This window comes from Oncorhynchus mykiss, chromosome 2, assembly GCF_013265735.2.
Source record: "Oncorhynchus mykiss isolate Arlee chromosome 2, USDA_OmykA_1.1, whole genome shotgun sequence".
NCBI lineage: Eukaryota > Metazoa > Chordata > Actinopteri > Salmoniformes > Salmonidae > Oncorhynchus > Oncorhynchus mykiss.
In genome coordinates, this window is record NC_048566.1 from 28,382,848 (window position 1) to 28,410,154 (window position 27,307).

Here is a 27,307-nt window from a genome sequence, read left to right on the forward strand (position 1 = left end):
CTGTCCCTGCTGAAGAAAAGCAGGCCCAAACCATGATGCTGCCACCACCATGTTTGACAGTGGGGATGGTGTGTTCAAGGTGATGAGCTGTGTTGCTTTTACGCCAAAAATAACGTCTTACATTGTTGCCAAAAAGTTCAATTTTGGTTTCATCTGACCAGAGCACCTTCTTCCACATGTTTGGTGTGTCTCCCAGGTGGCTTGTGGCAAACTTTAAACAACACTTTTTATGGATATCTTTAAGAAATGGCTTTCTTCTTGCCACTCTTCCATAAAGGCCAGATTTGTGCAATATACGACTGATTGTTGTCCTATGGACAGAGTCTCCCACCTCAGCTGTAGATCTCTGCAGTTCATCCAGAGTGATCATGGGCCTCTTGGCTGCATCTCTGATCAGTCTTCTCCTTGTATGAGCTGAAAGTTTAGAGGGACGGCCAGGTCTTGGTAGATTTGCAGTGGTCTGATACTCCTTCCATTTCAATATTATCACTTGAACAGTGCTCCTTTGGATGTTTAAAGCTTGGGAAATCTTTTTGTATCCAAATCCGGCTTTAAACTTCTTCACAACAGTATCTCGAACCTGCCTGGTGTGTTCCTTGTTCTTCATTATGCTCTCTGCGCTTTTAACGGACCTCTGAGACTATCACAGTGCAGGTGCATTTATACGGAGACTTGATTGCACACAGGTGGATTGTATTTATCATCATTAGTCATTTAGGTCAACATTGGATCATTCAGAGATCCTCACTGAACTTCTGGAGAGAGTTTGCTGCACTGAAAGTAAAGGGGCTGAATAATTTTGCACGCCCAATTTTTCAGTTTTTGATTTGTTAAAAAAGTTTGAAATATCCAATAAATGTCGTTCCACTTCATGATTGTGTCCCACTTGTTGTTGATTCTTGACAAAAAAATACAGTTTTATATCTTTATGTTTGAAGCCTGAAATGTGGCAAAAGGTCGCAAAGTTCAAGGGGGCCGAATACTTTCGCAAGGCACTGTATATATACACAGTTTAAAGCCGGATTTGGATACAAAAAGCTTTCCCAAGCTTTAAACATCCCAAGGAGCACTGTGCAAGCGATAATATTGAAATGGAAGGAGTATCAGACCACTGCAAATCTACCAAGACCTGGCCGTCCCTCTAAACTTTCAGCTCATACAAGGAGAAGACTGATCAGAGATGCAGCCAAGAGGCCCATGATCACTCTGGATGAACTGCAGAGATCTACAGCTGAGGTGGGAGACTCTGTCCATAGGACAACAATCAGTCGTATATTGCACAAATCTGGCCTTTATGGAAGAGTGGCAAGAAGAAAGCCATTTCTTAAAGATATCCATAAAAAGTGTTGTTTAAAGTTTGCCACAAGCCACCTGGGAGACACACCAAACATGTGGAAGAAGGTGCTCTGGTCAGATGAAACCAAAATTGAACTTTTTGGCAACAATGCAAAACGTTATGTTTGGCGTAAAAGCAACACAGCATCCCCACTGTCAAACATGGTGGTGGCAGCATCATGGTTTGGGCCTGCTTTTCTTCAGCAGGGACAGGGAAGATGGTTAAAATTGATGGGAAGATGGATGGAGCCAAATACAGGACCATTCTGGAAGAAAACCTGATGGAGTCTGCAAAAGACCTGAGACTGGGACGGAGATTTGTCTTCCAACAAGACAATGATCCAAAACATAAAGCAAAATCTACAATGGAATGGTTCAAAAATAAACATATCCAGGTGTTAGAATGGCCAAGTCAAAGTCCAGACCTGAATCCAATCGAGAATCTGTGGAAAGAACTGAAAACTGCTGTTCACAAATGCTCTCCATCCAACCTCACTGAGCTCGAGCTGTTTTGCAAGGAGGAATGGGAAAAAATGTCAGTCTCTCGATGTGCAAAACTGATAGAGACATACCCCAAGCGACTTACAGCTGTAATCGCAGCAAAAGGTGGCGCTACAAAGTATTAACTTAAGGGGGCTGAATAATTTTGCACGCCCAATTTTTCAGTTTTTGATTTGTTAAAAAAGTTTGAAATATCCAATAAATGTCGTTCCACTTCATGATTGTGTCCCACTTGTTGTTGATTCTTCACAAAAAAATACAGTTTTATATCTTTATGTTTGAAGCCTGAAATGTGGCAAAAGGTCGCAAAGTTCAAGGGGGCCGAATACTTTCGCAAGGCACTGTATCTCTTAATTTGTATACCAGCGATGTGACCATTACTAACATGCTACTGTTAATTATATATTGCTAATTTATGATGATTCTATTGTGAGGTTGAAGTCTTTCTGGATAAAAACAACTCAATTTGATGGCACCCATGTTTTATTTGTACTACCTCATCAAGTTACAAATTCCAAAAAACATCCAGAAGTTTGTTTCATAGAAGTTTCCTCTACAGGCCTTCTTCACCTTGCCCTGCTGTCACGACTTAAACATGGTGCTCCAAACGAATCAATCATGAAGTGCTGTGTGAGGTGTAAATGATTGGTGGGGGTGGTGTTGGTGTGTGTGTATGTGTGTGTGTGTGTGTGTGTGTGTGTTGTGGTCATTAATGGAATAGTGTGGTGGCAGGGAGTTGACCCCTGGGCCAGGTTGACCTGCTCTGTTCTCAGTGCCAGCTTCTTTAACACTGCATGAATTATGGTAATTGGGTGCAGCGAAGTGAGGGGTAAATACCATCACTCCTCAATGGCCTGGGTGCACCTTCCCTCCCTTCCTTCCTCTCTGCTCTCCTCTAATTTCCTTTCCCTACACACTTCCCCACATGACAAACTACTACAGTTTACTATAAAATACTATAGTCCTTATTATAGAATGCTGTAGTAAACTGTAATACCCTGTAGAATACTATACTCCACACTGTAGTATCCCTCTATCGTGTACTTCTTACTATAGAATTTTGTAGTGTACTGTATAATACTATACTACACACTGTTGTATCCCTTGAGTGTGTATTTCTTACATTATAATATTGTAGTATACTGTAGAATACTATACTACACACTGCAGTATCCCTCGACAGTGTCTTCTTACTATAGAATATTGCAGTATACTGTACTCCACACTGTAGTATCTTTTGATCATGTGTAGTACCTACTATAGAACTGTGTAGTATACTATATAATACTATACTACACACTGTAGTATCCCTCGATCGTGTATTTCTTACACTATAATATTGTAGTATACTGTAGAATACTGTACTACACGCTGTAGTGCTTACTATAGAATTTTGGAGTATACTATGGAATATTATACGACACACTGTAGTATCCACTCAATCATGTAGTGCTTAGTATAAAATTCTGAAGTAAACTGTAGCATACTGTCAAATAATATACTACACACTGTAGTATCCCTCGATCATGTGTAGTACTTACTATATAATACTGTGTAGAATCCTACAATTTTATCCACAAAAACACTACCGTTTTTTTTACTATAGTAATACTACAGTATTCAATTTGCATATACCCCACCCATTCCCATCCCCTATGTCCCAATTTCTGCCACCCATGAGTGAGAAACCTACATGCCAAGTATAGACTATATATTGTGTTCCCTAAAGGTTATGGAAAAGAGCAGAAGCGTTGAATTATCAATTCATATCACAATCAAAGATAATAAAACAAAAACACTTAGTAAATACTACAGTAATGTCTGCAAAAACACTACAGTAATTACTTTAGTATATACTATAGTTTTTGAAATATAGTAATACTACAGTATTTATACTAGAGTAAACTGTAAATACTAATCATGTCTGAAAAAACACTGCAGTGAATACTACAAGAAAAGCTGCAAAAACACTACAGTAATTACTTTAGTATATACTATAGTTTTTGAAATATAGTAATACTACAGTATTTATACTAGAGTAAACTGTAAATACTAGTCATGTCTGAAAAAACACTACAGTGAATACTACAAGAAAAGCTGCAAAAACACTACAGTGAATACTACAGTATATAAATATAGTAATAGTACAGTATTTATACCATAGTATACTATATTATGTTTTAATGTGGGTCTATCATCCATCTTTCCCTCTTTGCTCTGTTCCTCTATTCTTTCCTCCCTTCTCTTCTCTCTCCCTTCCCTGCCTCCCATCTCGCTCTCTCCCTTCCCTGCCTCCCATCTCGCTCTCTCCCTTCCCTGTCTCCCATCTCGCTCTCTCCCTTCCCTGCCTCCCATCTCGCTCTCTCCCTTCCCTGTCTCCCATCTCGCTCTCTCCCTTCCCTGTCTCCCATCTCGCTCTCTCCCTTCCCTGTCTCCCATCTCGCTCTCTCCCTTCCCTGTCTCCCATCTCGCTCTCTCCCTTCCCTGCCTCCCATCTTGCTCTCTCCCTTCCCTGCCTCCCATCTCGCTCTCTCCCTTCCCTGCCTCCCATCTCGCTCTCTCCCTTCCCTGCCTCCCTTTTCCTCTCTTCTCTCCCACATCCCAATAAGAGAGTAAATGGGACAACAAGACCACAATACAACGTTCAATCAGCCCTCACAAACAGCTCATTCTAAATGCAACACTTCCCTTTGCATATCAATTACTCTTGTTAAAGCATTGCTTTGTTGTGTGTCATCATCATGGCTCCTCTGTATCAGTGATGTATGGGGTATTGGTAGTGAGCTCATCTTCATAAGGAGATTCATTCAACTGTCAGATCCGTCTGTGGCTGTGTGTGCTTCCTCAGATACAATGAATGTGAATACATTCCAGAGAGCTGTCCTGATGTCCTCCCTCACCATTTACACTTATCATCTGAAGAAGTGTGGGGGTGTGAAGAGAGGGAGAGAGAGAAAGAGAGAAAGAGAGCGAAACAGACACATACAGACACAGAGAGACAGGGAAACAAAGACTATTTGAACCCAGGCGGGTCAATAAAGCAGACGCTTACATTACTATCTTACTATGGAGAGAGAGAGGAAGAGAGAGAGAGAGAGAGAGAGAGAGAGAGAGAGAGAGAGAGAAATAGAGAGAGGAATGGAGAGAGAGGAATATAGATAGAGAGAGAGAGAGAGGAATAGAGAGAGAGAGAGAGGAATAGAGAGAGAGCAATAGAGAGAGAGAGAGAGGAATGGAGAAAGAGGAATAGAGAGAGGAATAGAGAGAGAGGAATAGAGAGAGAGAGAGAGGAATGGAGAAAGAGGAATAGAGAGAGAGAGAGAGAGAGAGAGAGAGGAATGGAGAAAGAGGAATAGAGAGAGAGAGAGAGAGAGAGAGAGAGAGAGGAATGGAGAAAGAGGAATAGAGAGAGAGAGAGAGAGGAATGGAGAAAGAGGAATAGAGAGAGGAATAGAGAGAGAGGAATAGAGAGAGAGAGAGAGAGAGAGAGAGAGGAATGGAGAAAGAGGAATAGAGAGAGAGAGAGAGGAATGGAGAAAGAGGAATAGAGAGAGAGAGAGAGAGAGAGAGAGAGAGAGCGAGAGGAATGGAGAGAGAGGAATATATAGAGAGAGAGAGGGAGAGAGAGGAATAGAGAGAGAGGAATAGAGAGAGAGAGAGAGAGAGGAATGGAGAGAGAGGAATATAGATAGAGAGAGAGGAAGAGAGAGAGAGAGAGAGAGAGAGAGGGGGGAATCGAGAGAGAGAGAGAGACAGAGAGAGAGGGGAATAGAGAGAGAGAGAAAGGGGAATAGAGAGAGAGAGAGAGAGAGGAATGGAGAAAGAGGAATAGAGAGAGAGAGAGAGAGGAATGGAGAAAGAGGAATAGAGAGAGAGAGAGAGAGAGAGGAATGGAGAAAGAGGAATAGAGAGAGGAATAGAGAGAGAGGAATAGAGAGAGAGAGAGAGAGAGAGAGAGAGAGAGAGAGAGAGGAATGGAGAAAGAGGAATAGAGAGAGAGAGAGAGGAATGGAGAAAGAGGAATAGAGAGAGAGAGAGAGAGAGAGAGAGAGAGAGGAATGGAGAGAGAGGAATATATAGAGAGAGAGAGGGAGAGAGAGGAATAGAGAGAGAGAGAGAGAGAGAGAGAGAGGGGGGAATCGAGAGAGAGAGAGAGACAGAGAGAGAGGGGAATAGAGAGAGAGAGAAAGGGGAATAGAGAGAGAGAGAGAGAGAGAGAGGAATAGAGAGAGAGGAATAGAGAGAGAGAGAGAGAGAGAGGAATGGAGAGAGAGGAATATAAATAGAGAGAGAGGAAGAGAGAGAGAGAGAGAGAGAGAGAGAGAGAGAGAGAGAGAGGAATAGAGAGAGAGGAATATATAGAGAGAGAGAGAGGGAGAGAGAGAGAGAGAGAGCGAGGGGAATAGAGAGAGAGAGAGAGAGAGAGAGGAATAGAGAGAGAGAGAGAGAGAGAGAGAGAGAGAGAGAGAGAGAGAGGAATAGAGGGAGAGATGGAGGGAGAAATGGAGAGAGAGAGAGAGGAATAGAGGGAGAGATGGAGGGAGATATGGAGAGAGAGGGCGAGATAAAGACAGGAATGGTTTGAAAAATTCCGATCAGTGTGTTGGGGGTTGTATTTTCCCTTTGAGATCTGTTGTAAACCAAAACACTCTAAGTCAGACAGAGAGGCCTTATTCCCTATATAGTGCACTAATTTGGACTAGGAACAGTAGTGTGACATTTAGGACACAGGCATATAGTGTAGCAGACAGAAATACATGGTTAGTGGCCATGGTTCTAGTCTATTTCTGCTCTAGCTAACTTATCCTCATCTTGCCAAGGCAACAGTGTAGCACTGCTGAATGCAGAAACAGTCTGTCACTCAGCCAGGCACGCACACCGGCCGGCAGGCAGGCAGGCAGGCAGGCAGGCAGGCAGGCGGGGCTACAAGGTCAGTGCTCTGTGAAGCGTTTTATAGTGGTTGTAGAGCAACTTCAGGTAAACCTGTCTGGCTGTGATAAGCAACAGACCTATGGGTTAAGGATGTAGAATAGGATAGAATGGAGTAGAATAGAATAGGTGAAGCAGACAATTAGACTCCCATTCAAAGCAATGCTCTGTGGTGTGTGGCTGAATCCGACAAGGGACCATATTGGGTGTCATGTGGAAGTTTTCTTCAGTCAATACTTGGCACATCCTCACCCAGAATTCAGTATCTTTCTCTGTCTTCTATATGTGTACAATTCTTGATATTCTCACGACCATATCGTGGAACATTTCAAGTTTATGTGGAATTTAGAATTGGAATTTAGAATTCATCCTACCTATTCCATTTCTGGGCTGATTGGTTAGCTCACAACAGGGCTCTGGAGATAACGAGATGAGGATGGAGTGGGCACACATCCAGCACTGAAGGACTGGAGCGACGGGAGAGAGGGATAAACACAGGCAGGTGTGTTTACATAGCTAACGGATTAGCAGCTGAGCTAGCCTGCTGTTCACTTCTCTCTGTTGGGAAGGGATGTCTTGTGTGTTTAGAATTTAGAGCAGTGGTTCCCAACCAGGGGTACTAGGACCCCTGGGGGTACTTGGTCTATCAACAGGGGGTACTTGAGAAGACTTTTAAGACCATAGGCTTTCTGGTAAAATGCACATGAGGGGGTACTCCGGGCAGAGCAGAATTCAGTTGGTGGTACAGTAACCGTAAAAGGTTGGGAATCACTGATCTAGAGCAGTGTTTCCCACCTCCGGTCCTCTAGTACCCCCAACAGTACACATTTTTATTTGTAGCCCCAGACAAGCACACCTGATTCAACCTGGCAACTAATAAGGCCCTCAAAGAGTTGAATCAGGTGTGTTTGTCCGTGTGTGCTGTTGGGGACCACTGATAGAGGAGGTTCATGTTCAGTAAACATGGACTTGGATGAGTGCCTATATGGTCATAATGATTATAGTGGTGTTGGCTATAGTAGTGTTAAAGACCAAAGTATATTTAAAGATCTCAAATGGCAACACACAAACAGATGAGTTACATAACTTCCTGGTTCCATCTGAGTGGTTTAAATATACTTTCCCCTTTTGTTAATCACTGATGAGAATCACTGATGGGAACTGACCAGGGGCGGACTGGAACCAGAAATCGGCCCTGACATTTCTAACACATCGGCCCAGACCGCCCCTGGAACTGACTGGGTAGGTGCGAGGAAGAAAGAATAAGATGATAGCAGGAAGGAAAGGAAGCATTGTAAAGGGACCTATTTGGACAAACATGTAGGCCTATATATCTACTGTTGGTTCTGATAGGTACAAGTAGTTGACACTGACCTGAGAAAAGTTGAGCATTTTTAGCATTACTGATTATGGTTAGCATTAGGAGAGGGTAAGCTGATCTTAGATCTATATCTAAAGACCCAAGTTGGACCGTTTGGTTCTCTCCACCTTTCGGTGGCAGTTTGACGGTGTAAACAGCCTTGACCGCCTGTCCGTTCCGCAGTAGCATGGTGCAGGTGTAGTTCCCAGCCGTGTCCTGGGTGGGGGACAGGGGGACCTCGGTGCTGAGGTGACCCGGGCCAGAGGAGCTCCACTTCAGTGTGCGACTCTGGTTCTGGTGGCTCCACACCACCCGCTTCACCTGGTGGATGGAGGATGATGGATTGGGTTTATACAGTGTGTTCTTTATCCACCAGGGCCGTGTTCATTAGGGGACTACGCAATAGAAAACTTACAGCAGAAAAAAAAGTGTTTCTAATTGGAAAAGTCCAGGTTGTCCTTCCCTGTTTTAGTCAGTGTTCTGTTTTGTGCCTAATGAACTCAGCCCAGGTGCTTAAGGAGCCATTTTGTGCCTGAAAGCTCACCACACATCAGCTAACTATGACAGTGAAGAGATGAGGGATGAATGTTGCCAGTCAGGGGATGGTTACCTACCTGGGAGCGCTCTGTATACTGACACGTCAGGACCAGGGCTGATGGAGAATGTCTGGCTTTCACTGGGATGGAGGGAGGGAGGAGAGAGTGGAAGGCAAGGGAGTAGGAAAGAGAAAGACAATGTGAGGTAGGGATAAGGAGAGAGTGAAGGAAGTACCAAAAAGGGGTAGTCAGGGGACAAAAAGAGAAGGGGGGCAAGGAGAGATAGAAGGTGTTGGGAGGGGGGGGGGGGGGGGGGGGGGGGGGGGGGGGACAATGAGCGAATCAGAGATGGTCCAAAATAATATATATTCATTACACAGAATTGCTTCTAATGTGTCGCATGATGGTGACTGATGCCCCATGTCTCATCGAACCCCAATGAGGATCAATCTGGGTGTAATCAAGCCCTACAGACACACACGTCTCTGTCAGTGATTACAGTGTTTAATGTGTGCCTCCCACAGCCCTGGTGGGAGAGCGGCTGGTATAATCATACATAATTACACCCATAATGAGGCAGGTTAAAAATATATGGGTCCGTGGGGCTGTATGTGTGTGTGTGTATGTGTGTGTGACAGATGTGTGGAGCAAGGTGACAGTGACAGATCGCTTGGTCATGTCTGAGCAGAAGTAATGGCTGCCAGAAGGACAGTGATTATTAAAGCGTTCCGAGACTACAAAAATGGACAGACGGGTGTGTGAGTATGTGTGTGTGTTTCTGCGTGTGTGGGAGTTGGACAGTATTTTTAGTCTTTGTTTTTATTCATACCAATATCTCTATATCAGACATAAATACATAACTCTTCTCTCTTCACTCCTCCCTCTTCCCCTCTGTACCTTGGAGGATGCTAAGTAGGGTCCACTGGCTGAACACGTTGTCATTGAGGAAGACCTCACACATGTAGAGGCCTCCGTCATTCAGCCCCGGGCTCAGCAGGAAGGAGAAGAAACCGTCTTTTGGGGTAGACAATGGCCCGTCCAGGCTCAGCTGGGCATGAGTCTAGATCAATCAAATTCATTCAATCACATTAATTTATAAAGGCTCTTTTTACATCAGCAGTTGTCATAAAGTGCTTTTACAGTAATCTGGCCTGGACCCTGTGGAGCAGGCAGAAACAGGCTAGGAAAATCCCCTTGAAGGAAGAAACCTGTAGAGGAACTCAGTTCATACGCACGTAAGCATGAACATATACACACACATCCTCTTCTGAGTGTACCTTGCTCTGCTCTGTGCGGTCCCTCCAGCGGTCGTACCCGTAGACCAGGGGTGTGGTGTTGATGTTTCTGCTGTCTGGGGGCTTCCAATAGAGCAGGACATAGTCGCCCTGCATCGGAGGGCAGGCGAGGGTGAGAGGGGTCTGGGTGAGACTGGCCATAGAGATCTGAGCACCTAGGGAGGGGGAGAGGAGATGGAGGGGGAGGGAGAGAGAGAGAGAGAATGGGGGGAATGGGGAGAGGAAGAGAAGGAGATGTATGTAAGTGAGAGAGAGAATGTGAGAGATAAGAAGAGAGTGAGAGAGTGGTGGGGGAACAGTGAGAGAAATATGTAGGGAAGATGGTGGGGTTGAGAGATATAGAGAGGAGGATGAGTGACAGAAGTGGCAGTGGAGAGAGGAACAGAACAGACAGAGGAAAAGAAAGAGAGATAGAGAGAGGTGCAAAGCAGCAATAGGATTATGTCGTTATGTTTCTGAGAGATAGCTGGTCCCTCAGTAAGGTCAGTTTGTATTGTGCTGCTTGATCCAAAGGCTGCTGACTCTGTGTTTTAGCTAGACTAGAGTCTACTGTACATGGTGACGACACTCACTATGGCTTATATTGGTGAACGAGGCCACATTCATACCTAGAAAGAGGGAGAGAGAGAGAGAGAGGGTGAGAGGGAGAGAGAGGAAGAACGACAGAGAGGGAACAAGGGCGTGAGAGAGAAAGGGACAGAAATAAAACATTTGGGTTAGTGTGGGAGCAGTGGATATAGTGGGAGCACATATAAACACTAGTCAATTATATAACGATGCCAATACAAGGCCGATCTAGATACAATGCTTTGTTTGGAGTATTGAGATTCATCCCAGATTCCAATTATGGCTCCCCCCCCGTCATATCTCACCATCCACGCGGAGGTCCACAGTGAAGGGGAACATAGGGGAGCTGCTGTTACCCCTTGGGTACACCTGGCAGATGTATACCCCCTGGTCAGTGAGGCGTATCTGGGGCAGCTTGGCAACACCCCCCCCTGACCTCCTTGCCAATCGTAGGGGCTTCCCACCAGGGGACAGCCAGGTTACCTCGGAAACGGCGGAGGCGGGGGACACTTCTGCCATCAGACGCAGTGTGCTGTGCTGAGGGAGAGTGGCTGAAGGAAAGATAGAGACTGGGACCGATGTAGGAGGTAGGAAATAGGAGAAACGATAGAAGAGATAAAAAACATGTGGGATATTGCTACTACAGTCTGACCTGATTGTGTCAAATAAAGTGGGCATGGGGAATTATTTATACATAATATTTGTATCAATACCATCACAACTGTATATTACATGTATATGGACATACTGTAACGGTAGTTTTGTGTGCAGGACCAGAGTTCTATACCTGTGAGGACGGCTAATAGTATGATCTTCTCTCTCAGTTTCTTCTGTTGCTGTATAATCAGACAGGAGTAGCGACCCTTATCCTCCATTTTGGGGATGAACAGCAGAGAGAAGTCCCCAGTTTCCTGAAAGTTTGAGTCAACCAATCGCATGGAAGCCTTTGAGGCTGCCCCCGAGAACTGCTGCCTCTCATTGGCCGAGAGGACCAGTTTCCAGTGGTCCACGCTAGGAGACTTCATCTTCCAATTAATGCTCACAGAACCCGTGAGAGGCCAATCAACACAGGGTAAGGTAACTTCCCTGCCAACCATTGTCACAACGATATCACTCCAGTCAGGGTCTGATGATGACAAAAAACACACAAAAAAACAAGTGAGTGAAATAGTGATAGGTCTAACCTTCCAATGGGCTTACAGGGGAACTTCTGCCATGGCTGCTCACACCTATCCAGCTGTATGTGGTCTGTAAAAACTAAAGGTGCTCGTAGAATGGGGTTGCAGTTGGATCAGGCTCTGGCCTCACTACTGATAGAATCGACCTGAGGAGATAAGAGGTGACTAGTTCTGGAGCCACAATCAACACTCAGACTTAACCCAGAGATGCTCAGCTCTGCTTCTAGAGGACTCTCAAATGGCACCCTATTTCTTTGAGCCCTGGTACAAAGTAGTGCACTATATAGGTAATAGAGTGCCAGTTGGAACGCATCCCCAGGTTTTTATCCTTCCTTTCTAATCAGTAACTGATTTAGATCAGGAAGAGCCAGTGTGTTGTGGGCTCTTTAAGCCCAATCAATGGCATTAATGGACCAATTAAACGCCAAGGAGTGTTGAGAGCCAGCCAGACTGGACGGATTAGAGATGTGTATCCCTGGTTTGACCTTCAAACGACAGGAATATTTGTAAACCTCTACTGAAATACTACCTTGTTCATAAAATATCAAATGTATTTATAAAGCCCTTCTTACATCAGCTGATATCTCAAAGTGCTGTACAGAAACCCAGCCTAAAACCCCAAACAGCAAGCAATGCAGGTGTAGAAGCACGGTGGCTAGGAAAAACTCCCTAGAAAGGCCAAAACCTAGGAAGAAACCTAGAGAGGAACCAGGCTCTGAGGCTATAAAAAAAGGCTATAAAATACTACCTTGATTATTTTGAATGTTATGTTTTCCACATACTTTCTGATAAAAAATCCACTGAACACCGCCAGAAGAATCTCACATACTTTCTGATAAAAAATCCACTGAACACCGCCAGAAGAATCTCACATACTTTCTGATAAAAAAATCCACTGAACACCGCCAGAAGAATCTCACATACTTTCTGATAAAAAAATCCACTGAACACCGCCAGAAGAATCTCACATACTTTCTGATAAAAAATCCACTGAACACCGCCAGAAGAATCTCACATTCGTTTTCAGCTTCAAAACGAGTGAGTAACCCAGTCATAACAGAGAATACTTGCAAGTGAAGGAAATTTGTGCGATGTCATCTATCAATGGTTCAAATTTCACCATACCTTTAGTGGTCGTGTCAGATTGAGTGATGAGCATCGCTGAAGAAGAAATAAGAACAAAGAGGAGCCATCTAAACTCCATGGTCCAAGCGGAGGCAGCCAAGCAGGTGTAAAGTCAACTCACACACAGACCCACACACACTCTCCACTAGCACCCACCACCACAAACAACAACACCCTTCTCATCTCCAGTTTACTAGTAACATTTCTGTATTCTATAATTGTCATTAACAGGGAATGTGGGTGCGTTCCAAATGGCATCCTATACCCTATTTAATGCACTACTTTTGACCAGGGCCAATATGACTGGTCAAAAGTAGTGCACTATATAGGGGATATGGTGCAATTTGGGGCCAAACTTGTGCCTTTGCTTTGAACAGGATACGACCCATCCAAAACCTTGATAGTGTTCAGGAAGAGAGTGTCACTGTGTCCACTGACTGGTAGTCTGTTGGTGACTGATAAACACTTATAGGACTGGCACAGGGGGAAAAGGCTAGCACAGAAACACAAACACGCACACAGGCAACACACACACACACACACACACACATGATGATGTAAACTCATGCTGCAGCTCAGTCACTGTACTGTTTATGTTCTTGAACAGAGAGGGAAGAACTTGAATTGGGATAAAATCCATATGATGACCTCAAACCTGGGGTTGGAGAACGACAAAAGGAACAAACACGTACAGTATATGTGACAGTGAGAAAGGGAAAAAGATCCATAAAGGGGGAGAGACAGAGAGGAAGAGATGGACAGAATGAACGTGAGGGAGAAAGACAGAGAGAGGTAACGAGGAAGTTAGAGAGATAAAGAGTTTGGGTTATAGTGGGAGCAGTGGAACCCCTGGGCTAAATGTCTTTACATCCCAAAAATGTGTTTAATTAAGCTAACGGTGCTATCAGCTCCTCTGAGCTCCATTACTCCATTACCAGATACACTCTTAATTACCACTGAGCTGAAGGGGAGAGAGGGGAGAGAAGGAAAGAGAGAGAGGCATGGGAGAGAGGGAAGAGGGGAAGGGTGTGGGAGAAAGAGAAAGACTGGACAATGGAGAGAAAGAGGGGGAGATAAATGAGGAAAAGAGAAAGATGTATGACAGTATGAGAAATTGGAAAATACAGGAAAAAATAGAAAGTAGCAACAGAAAGAGAAGTAGTGACAGGGTGAGTGATAGAAACCAGAGATACTGTGAGAGAGAGAGAGCTTCTGTCACCAACCAAGGAGGGCCTACAGCAGCACCTAGATCTTATGTACAGATTTTGTCAAACCTGGGCCCTGACAGTAAATCTCAGTAAGACCAAAATAATGGTGTTCTAAAAAAGGTCCAGTCACCAGGACCACAAATACAAATTCCATCTAGACACTGTTGCCCTAGAGCACACAAAAAACTATACATACCTTGGCCTAAACATCAGCGCCACAGGTAACTTCCACAAAGCTGTGAACGATCTGAGAGACAAGGCAAGAAGGGCCTTCTATGCCATCAAAAGGAACATAAATTTCAACATACCAATTAGGATTTGGCTAAAAATATTTGAATCAGTCATAGAGCCCATTGCCCTTTATGGTTGTGAGGTCTGGGGTCCGCTCACCAACCAAGACTTCACAAAATGGGACAAACACCAAATTGAGACTCTGCACGCAGAATTCTGCAAAAATATCCTCCGTGTACAACGTAGAACACCAAATAATGCATGCAGAGCAGAATTAGGCCGATACCCACTAATTATCAAAATCCAGAAAAGAGCCGCTAAATTCTATAACCACCTAAAAGGAAGCGATTCCCAAACGTTCCATAAGAAAGCCATCACCTACAGAGAGATGAACCTGGAGAAGAGTCCCCTAAGCAAGCTGGTCCTGGGGCTCTGTTCACAAACACAAACACACCCTACAGAGCCCCAGGACAGCAGCACAATTAGACCCAACCAAATCATGAGAAAACAAAAAGATAATTACTTGACACATTGGAAAGAATTAACAAAAAAACAGAGCAAACTAGAATGCTATTTGGCTCTACACAGAGAGTACACAGCGGCAGAATACCTGACCACTGTGACTGACCCAAAATTAAGGAAAGCTTTGACTATGTACAGACTCAGTGAGCATAGCCTTGCTATTGAGAAAGGCCGCCGTAGGCAGACATGGCTCTTAAGAGAAGACAGGCTATGTGCTCACTGCCCACAAAATGAGGTGGAAACTGAGCTGCACTTCCTAACCTCCTGCCCAGTGTATGACCATATTAGAGAGACATATTTCCCTCAGATTACACAGATCCACAAAGAATTCGAAAACAAATCCAATTTTGATAAATTCCCATATCTACTGGGTGAAATTCCACAGTATACCATCACAGCAGCAAGATTTGTGACCTATTGCCACGAGAAAAGGGCAACCAGTGAAGAACAAACACCATTGTAAATACAACCCATATTTATGCTTATTCATTTTATCTTGTGTCCTTTAACCATTTGTACATTGTTAAAACACTGTATATATATATATATAATATGACATTTGTAATGTCTTTATTGTTTTTGAAACTTCTGTATGTGTAATGTTTACTGTTAATTGTTATTGTTTATTTCACTTTATATATTCACTTTATATATTATCTACCTCACTTGCTTTGGCAATGTTAACACATGTTTCCCATGCCAATAAAGCCCTTGAATTGAATTGAATTGAATTGAGAGAAAGAGAGAGAGAGAGAGAGAGACTGGCTTTGGCAATGTTAACACATGTTTCCCATGCCAATAAAGCCCTTGAATTGAATTGAATTGAATTGAGAGAAAGAGAGAGAGAGAGAGACTGACGGCTTTGGCAATGTTAACACATGTTTCCCATGCCAATAAAGCCCTTGAATTGAATTGAATTGAATTGAATTGAGAGAGAGAGAGAGAGAGAGAGAGAGAGAGAGAGAGAGAGAGAGAGAGAGAGAGAGAGAGAGAGAGAGAGAGAGAGAGAGAGAGAGAGAGAGAGAGAGATAGATAGATAGATAGATAGAGATAAATTAATTTTGTAACTTCTGTGAGTGTAATGTTACTGTTCATTTTTATTTTTTGTTATCTACTTCAGTTGCTTTGGCAATGTTAACATATGTTTCCCATGCCAATAAAGCCCTTAAATTGAATTGAGAGAGAGGCGAGAGAGAGAGCATGGTAGTACTGATCTCCTCCCTCATGGATAAATAATCACTCTAAGCTCTGGCTCAGTTTAATGAGTGCTGCCAATGAGCTAATACCAGACAACTATGAACTCCACTATCCTAGTCACAGACCCACAGGCAACCCCAGGACAGGGTGACAGGAAAACAAAGAGAGAGGAGTGAAAGACAAGGGCGGGACAAAGAAAGTGAGGGACAATACGAGGAGAGGTTAGAGTGATCAAATCCAGACATAACATCGGCCAGAGGGAAAATGAGTTAGGTCCCTACATGGCTAGGAGAAGGGCTCAGAGTATAGAAAGTGAAAAGAGATTGTGAGAATTCAGAGGTGACAATTGTGGACTGACAGAGGAGAGGAGAGTAGAGGAGAGGAAATGAGAGGTTAAGGGCAAAGAGTGAAATATGGGATGAGAAGGAGGTAATAACAATGAACAAGTGTCCTCTGCACGCCTGTAAAACACATGGACGTACAGATTAGCCTTAAAGCTGCAGGATAATATGGCTTTCCTATGTTGCTTTGGTGGACAATAAGAAAATTGTGTTTTTTGATTAGTGGGTGCAGGGGTGACTAACCCCAACCTAGAGATCTGATCTGGGTCTGCAAGCTGTAGTTCCAGCCCTGTTTTAACACACCTGATTGAGCTAATCAAGGTCTTTAGAATCACACCTGAGGGTGGTCATTTGATTGTGATCTCTGGTCTTCGTCAGTGGTTATTTGACTGTGACATCTGAGTCAAATATGTTGATTGTGACACTAATGTTAGTGGTTATTGGATTGTAACGTTTGTTCCAGTGTTTATTTTATTGCGACACTTTTAGTAAACTGTGTCATGATTGTGGGACGTTAGAGCCAAACAGCAGAGGGCGCTATAATCATCCCTTTGCCTCATTACCCACCACTGCTGGGCTACTGTGCCTCGAAGTAGGTAATTCTATGGTACATGTATTACAATTGACCTAATCAGTGTAAAATATTGGAGAAGGTGTACTTTCCCATAAATTAGCCAACACATTACGGATAGATTATTTTTGTTCTAAATCAAAACTTGAAGTTTGTAGCGTCCATCTAAAAAATGTAATTTCCAATCAAAAGACAGTAGAAAACTGAAGAGGGTACATTGACGAATATGCCTAGTTTATTTTTTTTGTAAAATACAGGCAAGACAGACAGCTCGCCAAATGTAGGTGTGCGCCCTATTAACCGTGTTGTCCAGTCAGTGCTGGAAATCAACAAGGTTTCCGTTTTGGATAACACAATCTTTAAAAAAGTATAATTCCTAAAGATTGTCATACTTCAGGGAGTTTCCAAACTTCCAGCCACATATCGTTTGATTTCAAGGAACTGTGACGTTGCCTAGGGATAGTCTATGACATCACAACCAGTCACCCAGTAGAGATCTCTCCGCAGTGTGGAAATAGTTGGTAGAGCACACGCAATCCAAACCACCTTTTTAGCTACCAGAGCAATATACATTTGTGAGTTTCTTGTCAGCATCGCTTGGACCAATTGGATAGGATTTTTGTATTCATTTTAACGGGCTCCGACAGAAGCGCAGTCAGTGAAGGACGTTTGAAAACTAACGGTTTGAATTATTGACTTGTGATTAGTTCAGGATTAAGTTCAAACCGGGAAAAGACACGGATATAGGTTTTGTTTTACCAACGATATAAAATTCATTTTAATCAGCACAGACAGCATGGCGAGAGAGGACGCTCGGAATAGGCATGACTTCACAAAAATCATCGGACTGTTCAGCGTGGTCACGTTGCTGACTTTTCAAGGTAAGAAGAACATATTTCAAAAACCACCATGGACATTCACCAGCAGCCTAAGCTAATTGTTATCTTCTACTTTTAGCATGGTTCGTTTGGTTGCGTTACCTGCCGGGGAGGTTTCAGTTACGATCCAATCAACGTTCAGGTGTACACTAGGTCTTGACATGTTTTTTTTTACGATAACATTTTCCTTTTTACGGTTGTGAAATAAATTGAATAAACAGTCTACTTGTCCCTAACTAATTTGACTAGACTATTTTCTGACCGTGACACTCCCTCGGTAACATGAGTTTCGGCGTAAAGTAGGCTACGCGGTGTTTTTGCTAAGGTGTGGTTCAGTTGGCAATCAAAGTATATTTTTCTTCCTGGTGCCAGCAGGTGCATTGTCACTTGTTCTTTTCCAAATACAACCCTAGCGCTGTTGCGTGTCCTTGATCCTCTTTCCCCAGGACCACGCTTCTCCTTCAATTCCTTACGTCCCCCTGCGCCTTTTCTTTCCTCTATCTGACACATCATCCTCGATTAGTTCCAGTTCACAACACATACATTGGGTTTGAAATAGCTTTTAATGTAAACAGTGCAGCAACAGGGTGTAGCCTAGTTGCCACCAACGCCATAAAATGATTGAGGCTGCAGAGTCGCATTTGATAGAGTCCTTGTGGCCTGTGTATTTTAAATAAACACCTGTTCCCAGATCCATATATAATACCCGAGGGATGTGGTATATGGCCAATATACCACGGCTAAGGGCTGTTTTCACACGACGCAACGCGGAGTGCCTGGATACAGCCCTTATAAGATAACTAGACCGCCATCGCACGCAGCCTACACCACAAACCCCTAAGGTGGTTTATTGCTATTATAAACTGGTTACCAACCTAATTAGAGCAGTAAAAATACATGTTTGTCATACCCTTGGTATACAACCACATACCACGGCTTTCAGCCAATCAGCATTCAGGGCTCAAACCACCCAGTTTATAATTACTTGGACCAACTGAGAATATTGAATATGGTTCTAATTCAAGACATTCAGTTACATAGTATTGTTTAAATATTTACCATATCATGTTAAAGGGAAAATCCACTTAAACTATCATTTAGTGTTTTTCATGTCAGCAGTCAGGTTTCAGGATATTGGACATAGTGTCACCAGCCACAAAACCATGATGATGCGTTTTGCATCATATGATGTATTTTGCATCTGCATGATGATATGGCCGGCGACACTGTGCTTCTTGAAAGTCCAATATTTTCACTACTTTACACCTGACATGCAAAACATTTTGGGACTGCATCAACAGTGGACTAATGGAAGAAAAAAAGCTAAATTAGAGTTTGAGTGGATTTTTGGGCTAACATGGCTGCCATAGAATGTTGTAGTGTCATGTAAATGCATCATAATACTCATTCTAGACATTCAGTTTAATAGTCTTAAAAAAAATATGTGTCAGTGGGGAGCGAACATGGCTAATAAAAAGGAATACACCGCACACTGCTCTTCATGTTCCCAGGTGATATACTTGCAGAGTGATCAGGCAAGTTAGCCCAAACAAATGTAAATCTCTAAATTCATTTATTTGTAGTGGCAATTTAATCCAGACCTCTATATTTTTTATTTTCCCACGGACAAAAAAGTCAACACTGTCTAAGGAAACTTTAGTGCCACAGAAAGAGAGGGTAGTGGCCTAGCCGAGGCCTACTGTACTGCCTGCTGTAGTTGGTTTAATTTGATTTTTTAAAATTTAACCTTTATTTAACTATGCAAGTCACTTAAGAACAAATTCTTAATTTACAATGGCGGCCTCCCCCGGCCAAGCCCTAACCCGTACAACGCTGGTCCATTTGTGCGCCGCACTATGGGACTCCCAATCACGGCTGGTTGTGATACAGCCCGGGATCGACCCAGGGTCTGTAGTGATGCGGTGCCTTAGACCTCTGCGTCACTCGGGAGCATTGTTGTTCATAACACAATAATAATAATAATAATAATAATAATAATAATAATAATATCATCCGGCCCAGAAATGTATTTTACTTTCTGATTTATTTATGGTGTGGACCTTTTTCAGCCCAAATCCATATTTACAGAACATCTAGTGCAATTAAGGGGAAGGAAAACGTTGTCAAACAAAACAAAAGGTTCATATTTACCAGAGAAAATGCTGGTTTAACCAGTTCAAGTGTACACAACTCCCTCTTCACTTTATTGATTTTACAGAAAGAGCCTCTTACACGACAATGTTCAGGCCTTGTTTGTGTGGGTTTTTTTGTGGGAGAATGGTTGTTGTAAAATGTTTTCTGTTCTCTGCTAAGCCAAGAAAATCTTGTTTTTAAGGATATGACCATACAGAGTTTCAATAGCTTAGTAGAGGAAGGTAGGCTTAGTTCAGTTGTCATCCATTTCAATTTAATATAGTCTCATAACCCAGCTTACAGTGTAATAACAGGGAGTTACATTTGTTTTTAATTAAGGTAGGCTTCTATAGTATGAAAACAATCAATAAAAGACATGTAGTAGAGAATGGATGGGATTCCACTTTGAGCCCAAAAACCACACTGTAATACCCCCTAACGAGGTGCAGGTCCTATGTGGGTCAGGAGGGCTTGAACCCCGTTGCCATGGTGTTTTATATTGAAATAGGGCTATGGGGTCAGCTGTGACTGGTTACGTCGTCTTTACGGCTGAGTAAACGGCGTTGGTGTGCGTGTGAGAGCGACTGGTGGGCTGGCAGGGTCAGGAGAGAGAGCAGGCTACAGTCACATGCTTTTGGAAGAAGAGAGAAATGTGACATTAGGCCAAATTGACTTTGTGCAGTGACCAGCAGTGAAGACACTTGAGATCCTCCTGATGGGTCTCTTCGGCCATTTGGGAACAGGTGGCTTCTTTAGAATGATGCAGAGACAGTGCAGGCTGAGGATTGTGTTTCAGAGTCAGTCCATTGGTTGGTAGGTCAGTTGGTTTATAGGACTGAATGAACAACTGATTGTCCCACCATCACTTGAGCTCCCTCCCTCCCTCCCTCCCCCCGCCTGCCAGACCCAGTACATACAGGGGCCCTTGTTCTCTTGTCGTTCATGTTCCTGTGTGAGTGATGTTAGTTATTGGTTTATTCAAACACACTCCCTCCTCTCCCCCTCGCTCTGTCCTCAAGGCCACGCTGTTTATGGGTTTCTGAGAGGGGGAGGAGGGGAGAAAGATGTGATATTCCACGGATAAAATCATGTGAAATGTTTTTTTTAGAGGAATGGGAGAATATAATTGAAACATTCTTATCTAAATCAATGTTTCTTCCCAGACAAGCACAGCAAAAACAACGCTGCAGAAATAGACTAGTCTCATTTCAAATTGGAAAAGCAACCTTTTTTTGAATGTGTGAACTTGTCAATGAATGTCTGTATGCTCCAGGTGTTATGTTAACGAGGTGTCCTCGCCCCTCTGCTATAGAGCTGCAAATGCCATGGGGATTGGGAGAAGGTCAGGTGTGTGTTCATTAGCCTTGCTTTGACTGCTTTTAGTATCGATTCATCACTGGCCCTGTCTCTCTCACTCTCTCACTCTCTCTCACTCTCTCTCACTCTCTCTCACTCTCTCACTCACTGCAGGGCCTGTTTAGCGTAGATCAATAGTTGCCCTCATCACCAGTAAACCTCAGTTGATTCAGACATAAATGTGTGTTTTTAGTTTACAGCCCAATGGAGTCGTGAATGTAATACTAAGTGTGTGTGTGTGGACGGTGCCCAACACCTGTGGCCCTGACTCTGCTGCCTCCATGGAATTCTAATTCAATCCTCATTTTATGGCAGTTTATAACAGTTCATCAATGAACTACATTCCACATAGAATGAAAAGACCTACTACAGTAAGTCAAGCCATAGAGCTTATTGATTTGTGTGTGCGTCTATAATCAATGCATGTGGAGAGTTATTTTCTCTGTGAACATATTTTCTTTAAATCGAAGGCCAGACTAGCTTGTTGTTGATTTAACAAACATCATTAGACAATATGGATAATTCTAGAGAGTTTGCATGCGAGTGCGAGCGAGTGAGAGTGCAAGTGTGTGAGAGAGAGAGAGCGATCAGCAACAGTTCTTGTCACTGAATTGTACGTTTTGCTATTGGATTGGGATGCAGGAGCAATAATTGTCGGCACACCGCTAGCTAGTGATAAATGAGGGCGTGTAATATGAGGCTATGCTGTGTAGGGCTGACCCCATTTAGTCGACTGGACGATAGTTTGGTTTTTCAGACAAGCAGGGGCAAATATGTTAAATGTATGGCACACGAGACACCTGTCTGATTCACGGCTGTCTCAGTGGACTAATCCATTGCGGAGGCTGCGGGGTTAATTCCCATCATTTCTAATCTACAATGTTTGTTTGGTTAGGGTAATTACTGTTAATGTATTATAATTACTACTACAGTCTTGTCATTGGAGGAGTGGACACATTGTAGAGTGTACAACCTAGGCTACACTTGAGAGTTTTGGTTTATTTCATTCCATTTACGAGTTATCAATTTATTCAGTGTCTTGTGTGGAGCTCCCTGTCAATCTTGAGTAAGGACACCCACCTGATTGTACATAGAAGTAGGCCTAGGCTCCCTGGCCTGCATGCAAATGTAGTCTTATAAATGTCACCATTTTGGGATCTGATAGGCTAATATTTCTGTTTGTCTTAACTCACCATCACTGTGTAGCTTCTCAAAGTAATTTTTAAGGTATTTGTTTTTCTGGATATTTTCTACCTGACATTGATTTTGAGATATGTAGACTTTATTATAAATGACATGAAACTGTTTATATAGAAATCATAACTGGCACGCAGATCAGTAGAAATGGTACGATAAACTTGACACTACAAATGGAAAAGGATGCCGACCACTGGTGTCGCCTATTACCGGGAACTTTAGGAGCCTAATGGCAGAATCTGCGAAGAGCAGTAGGCAGTAATTTGTCTTAATTTTTAATTGTAGTGCTTAAAGCATCAGCTCAGTAGCCTACATATAGAGTGCCTTCAGAAAGTATTCAGACCCATTGACCTTTTCCACATTTTGTTACGTTACAGCCTTATTCTAAACTGTATTAAATCGTTTACACACAATACCCCATAATGACAAAGCAAAAGCAGGTTTTATACATTTTTGCAAATGTATAAAATAAACAGAAATATCACATTTACATAAGTATTCAGACTCGTTACTCAGTACTTTGTTGAAGCACCTTTGGCAGCGATTACAGCCTCGACTTCTTGGGTACGACATTACAAGCTTGGCACACCTGTATTTGTAGAGTTTCTCCCATTATTCTCTGCAGATCCTCTCAAGCTCTATCAGGTTGGATGGGGAGAGTAGCTGCATAGCTATTTTTGGGTCTCTCCAGAGATGTTAGATCAGGTTCAAGTCCGGGCTCTGGCTGGGCCTTTCAAGGACATTCAGAGACTTGTCCTGAAGCCACACCTGCACACCTGGCTGTGTGCTTAGGGTTGTTGTCCTGTTGAAGGTGAACCTTTGCCCTAGTCTGAGGTCCTGAGCGCTCTGGAGCAGGTTTTCATCAAGGATCTCTCAGTACTTTGCTCCGTTCATCTTTCCCTCGATTCTGACTCGTCTCCCAGTCCCTGCCCACGATGAGATCTTACAGAGATCCCCACTGGGAGTGTTTGTGTTTGCCTGGCAGTGTTGCCAGATTGGAGGCCTACCATCCAATCAAAGGGAGAAGAATTAGAACCCCCTCCCCCCTTTTTAAGGAATGCCAAATGCCACTAAGATGAATGGGAGTGGAAGGGTTTACAAAAACATAGCTCTGCTGAGGTCATTGGGGGTCATATTTGAGTAAAAGTAAAGATACCTTTTAACAGAAAATGACAAAAGTGAAAGTCACCCAGTAAAATCCTACTTGAATAAGTCTAAAAGGATTTGGTTTTAACTATCTAAAGTAAAAAATAATTTCAAATTCCTTATTTATGCCAGATCAGAGACCGAAGGGATCATCAGGGATGTTGTCTTGCTAAGTGTGTGATTTAGACCATTTTCCTGCTCTGCTAAGCATTCAAAATGTAACATACTTTTGGGTGTCAGGGAAAATGTATGGAGTAAAAATAACAATATTTTCTTAAGGAATGTAGGGAAGTAAAAGTAGTCAAAAATATAAAGTACAGATACCCCAAAAAACAACTTAAGAAAAAATACTTTAAAGTACTACTTAAGTACTTTACACCACTGGACCCCATCCACCAACCAAAGCACTAGGACTCTGCTGCTGGTTAAGGGGGCTGGGGGGGGGGGGGGGTAGTAGGGCCTAGAGGGGTGGGTGCAGTTGGAATGAAGGGGGCAGCGTTAGTGGGGGATGACATCATACTTTTAAATTCCTCACAGTGGCAACTTGGCACAGGGATAAGGGGATTTGGAGGAGAGGGATAGGGGGGCAGGATCTGCTCATTTGTAATTTAGCATCATCCCTCTGACACTTTAACAGTGACACCCAGCTATCACTGATGGAGTTGGGCCAATTATCCCTAACCTTTCTCTCTTCTTAACATCTTTCTCCTCACACACTTCTCGTCTTTCCCTCTCACCTTCCTCCTTCTCCATCTGTAAAATCCTCTGTCTTGACACTCAGCAGATGTGTATGGCACTTGAGGCCTTGACATTGTCCAAGCTACACACATGGACAGACACGCGTTTCCGTTGTCATTAGCAGTCACCTTAATGTGTCCAGATGTAGAGCGTGGTTTGTGTTATTGATCCTGTATCGACCAGGTTCCATATGTTTTATTGAACAGATGTAGGTCTCGCGCTGACGGCTCTCGGTCTGTGTGTCCAAGTCAGTTTGACAGTTACCACCACCTTTGCTCTCCCGTTCTCTCTCTCTTTTTCACATCTTTGTTTTTTCATAGTGTGTTGTATGTTATCCGTGATGTCACAACCTCTCACTTCTACACCCCCAGTTGCCTTTTTCTCTGCATCTCTGTACAGCTCAGTTTGAGAAGGTCATGTCAAAATCACACTTACCAGCCTGTCTGGACAGACAGAGACGGGGCTGGGGGAGAACCTTGTTTACGGTGACACTCCCAAGACCCAACCACATGATCACATTCTACTCTGGGCTGTTGATGGTGAAGAATTTAATGTCCCAGTTATCGCTCCTTCTTCCCAAAGTGTGCACGTGTTCCCTTCCCTGATTGGAAATGACTGGTATAAGAAATATGGTGTAAACTCCCATTACCCCATGCCCCCACCAATCCAGTGCTTTTAGATTGGTGGGAAGTAGTTATTCAGAGCAGGAGACAGGACACACCGTATTACTGGGCTACAGGCAGGGAAGACATTTAGGCAGTGGAGTGGGAGTTTATTTAGTGTGGGACATTTTTATCAGAGATAAGAGTGGAGCAGGAACAGAACATTCAGTAATGTTTAAATGGTTCAAGACGAAACATATATTACCCTCTGTGTTGTCTTCTATTTCCCCATGTTCTTCTGAATCTCAGAAACATTAAAGGGAAGATGGCCGTTGGCAGACTGCATTTCTGATTAGTCACAACACACTGATGCCCACAGCTATCATCCTTACCAGCTCTGTTTGGCTTGTTCTGTGTGTATCCCAAGTGGCTCCATATATAGTGTACTCATTTTAACCAGAGACCTATGGGTCCTAGTCAAGTGTGCACTATATTTGGGAATAAGGTGCCATTTGAGATGTCACCTCTGTCAATTACAGTGTAGTTATGCAACTGCCACCCAAAGCAAACCTCATGATGACCTTTTGCAGCTCGAATTTCTACAAAAGACGAGCCTATCTGAATGATCACCATTGAGATTCATTGCAGCCACCAGGACTGGTAGAAAGCAGAATAGGAGGAGACTGGAGTGACAGGTTGGCCTTTTCCTCTCACTGGGTTTTGTCAACAGGGTGTACCAAAGTGTTTGTTTACTACAGAGAGTCTTGGCACTTCATCTAAATAGAATTATGTGTTGAATGACCCCCCCCCCCCCCCCACACACACACCCCCACCCCCACCCACACACACACACACTATAGCTGATCCCATCCATCTTGCACAGCCACAGTGGGGTCTCTGACTCCTATTCCTCTATCCTTCTGCCCTCTGCCAGCCCTCTAACTAATGAATCCAATCTACCTCCTGTAGCTCTATCCCACCCTCTCTCTTTCTGCTTTTCTTTCTCCATGTCTCACTCTCCCTCCATGCCTCCTACTTATCTTCCGTCCTCCTACTCCATGTCTCTCCCTCGCTGTCTCTCTGTCTCCCGCTCGCTGTCTCTCTGTCTCCCGCTCGCTGTCTCTCTGTCTCCCGCTCGCTGTCTCTCTGTCTCCCGCTCGCTGTCTCTCTGTCTCCCGCTCGCTGTCTCTCTGTCTCCCGCCCGCTCGCTGTCTCTCTGTCTCCCGCCCGCTCGCTGTCTCTCTGTCTCCCGCCCGCTCGCTGTCTCTCTGTCTCCCGCCCGCTCGCTGTCTCTCTGTCTCCCGCCCGCTCGCTGTCTCTGTCTCCCGCCCGCTCGCTGTCTCTGTCTCCCGCCCGCTCGCTGTCTCTCTGTCTCCCGCCCGCTCGCTGTCTCTCTGTCTCCCGCCCGCTCGCTGTCTCTCTGTCTCCCGCCCGCTCGCTGTCTCTCTGTCTCCCGCCCGCTCGCTGTCTCTCTGTCTCCCGCCCGCTCGCTGTCTCTCTGTCTCCCGCCCGCTCGCTCGCTCTGTCTCCCGCCCGCTCGCTCGCTCTGTCTCCCGCCCGCTCGCTCGCTCTGTCTCCCGCCCGCTCGCTCGCTCTGTCTCCCGCCCGCTCGCTCGCTCTGTCTCCCGCCCGCTCGCTCGCTCTGTCTCCCGCCCGCTCGCTCGCTCTGTCTCCCGCCCGCTCGCTCGCTCTGTCTCCCGCCCGCTCGCTCGCTCTGTCTCCCGCCCGCTCGCTCGCTCTGTCTCCCGCCCGCTCGCTCGCTCTGTCTCCCGCCCGCTCGCTCGCTCTGTCTCCCGCCCGCTCGCTCGCTCTGTCTCCCGCCCGCTCGCTCGCTCTGTCTCCCGCCCGCTCGCTCGCTCTGTCTCCCGCCCGCTCGCTCGCTCTGTCTCCCGCCCGCTCGCTCGCTCTGTCTCCCGCCCGCTCGCTCGCTCTGTCTCCCGCCCGCTCGCTCGCTCTGTCTCCCGCCCGCTCGCTCGCTCTGTCTCCCGCCCGCTCGCTCGCTCTGTCTCCCGCCCGCTCGCTCGCTCTGTCGCCCGCCCGCTCGCTCGCTCTGTCGCCCGCCCGCTCGCTCGCTCTGTCGCCCGCCCGCTCGCTCGCTCTGTCGCCCGCCCGCTCGCTCGCTCTGTCGCCCGCCCGCTCGCTCGCTCTGTCGCCCGCCCGCTCGCTCGCTCTGTCGCCCGCCCGCTCGCTCGCTCTGTCGCCCGCCCGCTCGCTCGCTCTGTCGCCCGCCCGCTCGCTCGCTCTGTCGCCCGCCCGCTCGCTCGCTCTGTCGCCCGCCCGCTCGCTCGCTCTGTCGCCCGCCCGCTCGCTCGCTCTGTCGCCCGCCCGCTCGCTCGCTCTGTCGCCCGCCCGCTCGCTCGC

The 27,307-nt window shown here is 44.8% G+C and overlaps 2 protein-coding genes across 6 annotated transcripts in view; one reads left to right on the forward strand and one right to left on the reverse strand.

The window, feature by feature from the left end:
* g6f-like-a (G6F-like-a protein) overlaps positions 1–18,682 on the reverse strand; it is a 23,712-nt gene extending 5,030 nt beyond the window's left edge. The window contains exons 1-8 of one of the 3 annotated variants that reach the window (XM_036933548.1): positions 17,877–18,682; positions 11,311–11,649; positions 10,829–11,092; positions 10,529–10,564; positions 9,939–10,111; positions 9,559–9,721; positions 8,740–8,801; positions 8,254–8,446 (exon numbers count right to left, since the gene is read on the reverse strand). In XM_036933548.1, the coding sequence (XP_036789443.1) occupies positions 8,254–8,446; positions 8,740–8,801; positions 9,559–9,721; positions 9,939–10,111; positions 10,529–10,564; positions 10,829–11,092; positions 11,311–11,649; positions 17,877–17,937 (1,291 nt within the window). In that variant the 5' untranslated portion in view covers positions 17,938–18,682. 3 annotated transcript variants of the gene reach the window in all.
* si:ch73-22o12.1 (nectin-2) overlaps positions 16,768–27,307 on the forward strand; it is a 70,134-nt gene continuing 59,594 nt past the window's right edge. Inside the window, exon 1 of one of the 3 annotated variants that reach the window (XM_036944382.1) lies at positions 16,768–16,917. Coding sequence is in view for 2 of the 3 variants with exons in the window: in XM_021557008.2 (XP_021412683.2) it covers positions 17,693–17,777 (85 nt within the window). In the remaining variant the exon portion in view is untranslated. Of the gene's footprint in view, positions 16,918–17,310; positions 17,778–27,307 lie in introns of those variants that run through there. The other 2 variants (XM_021557008.2, XM_021557018.2) reach the window with 2 other exon arrangements.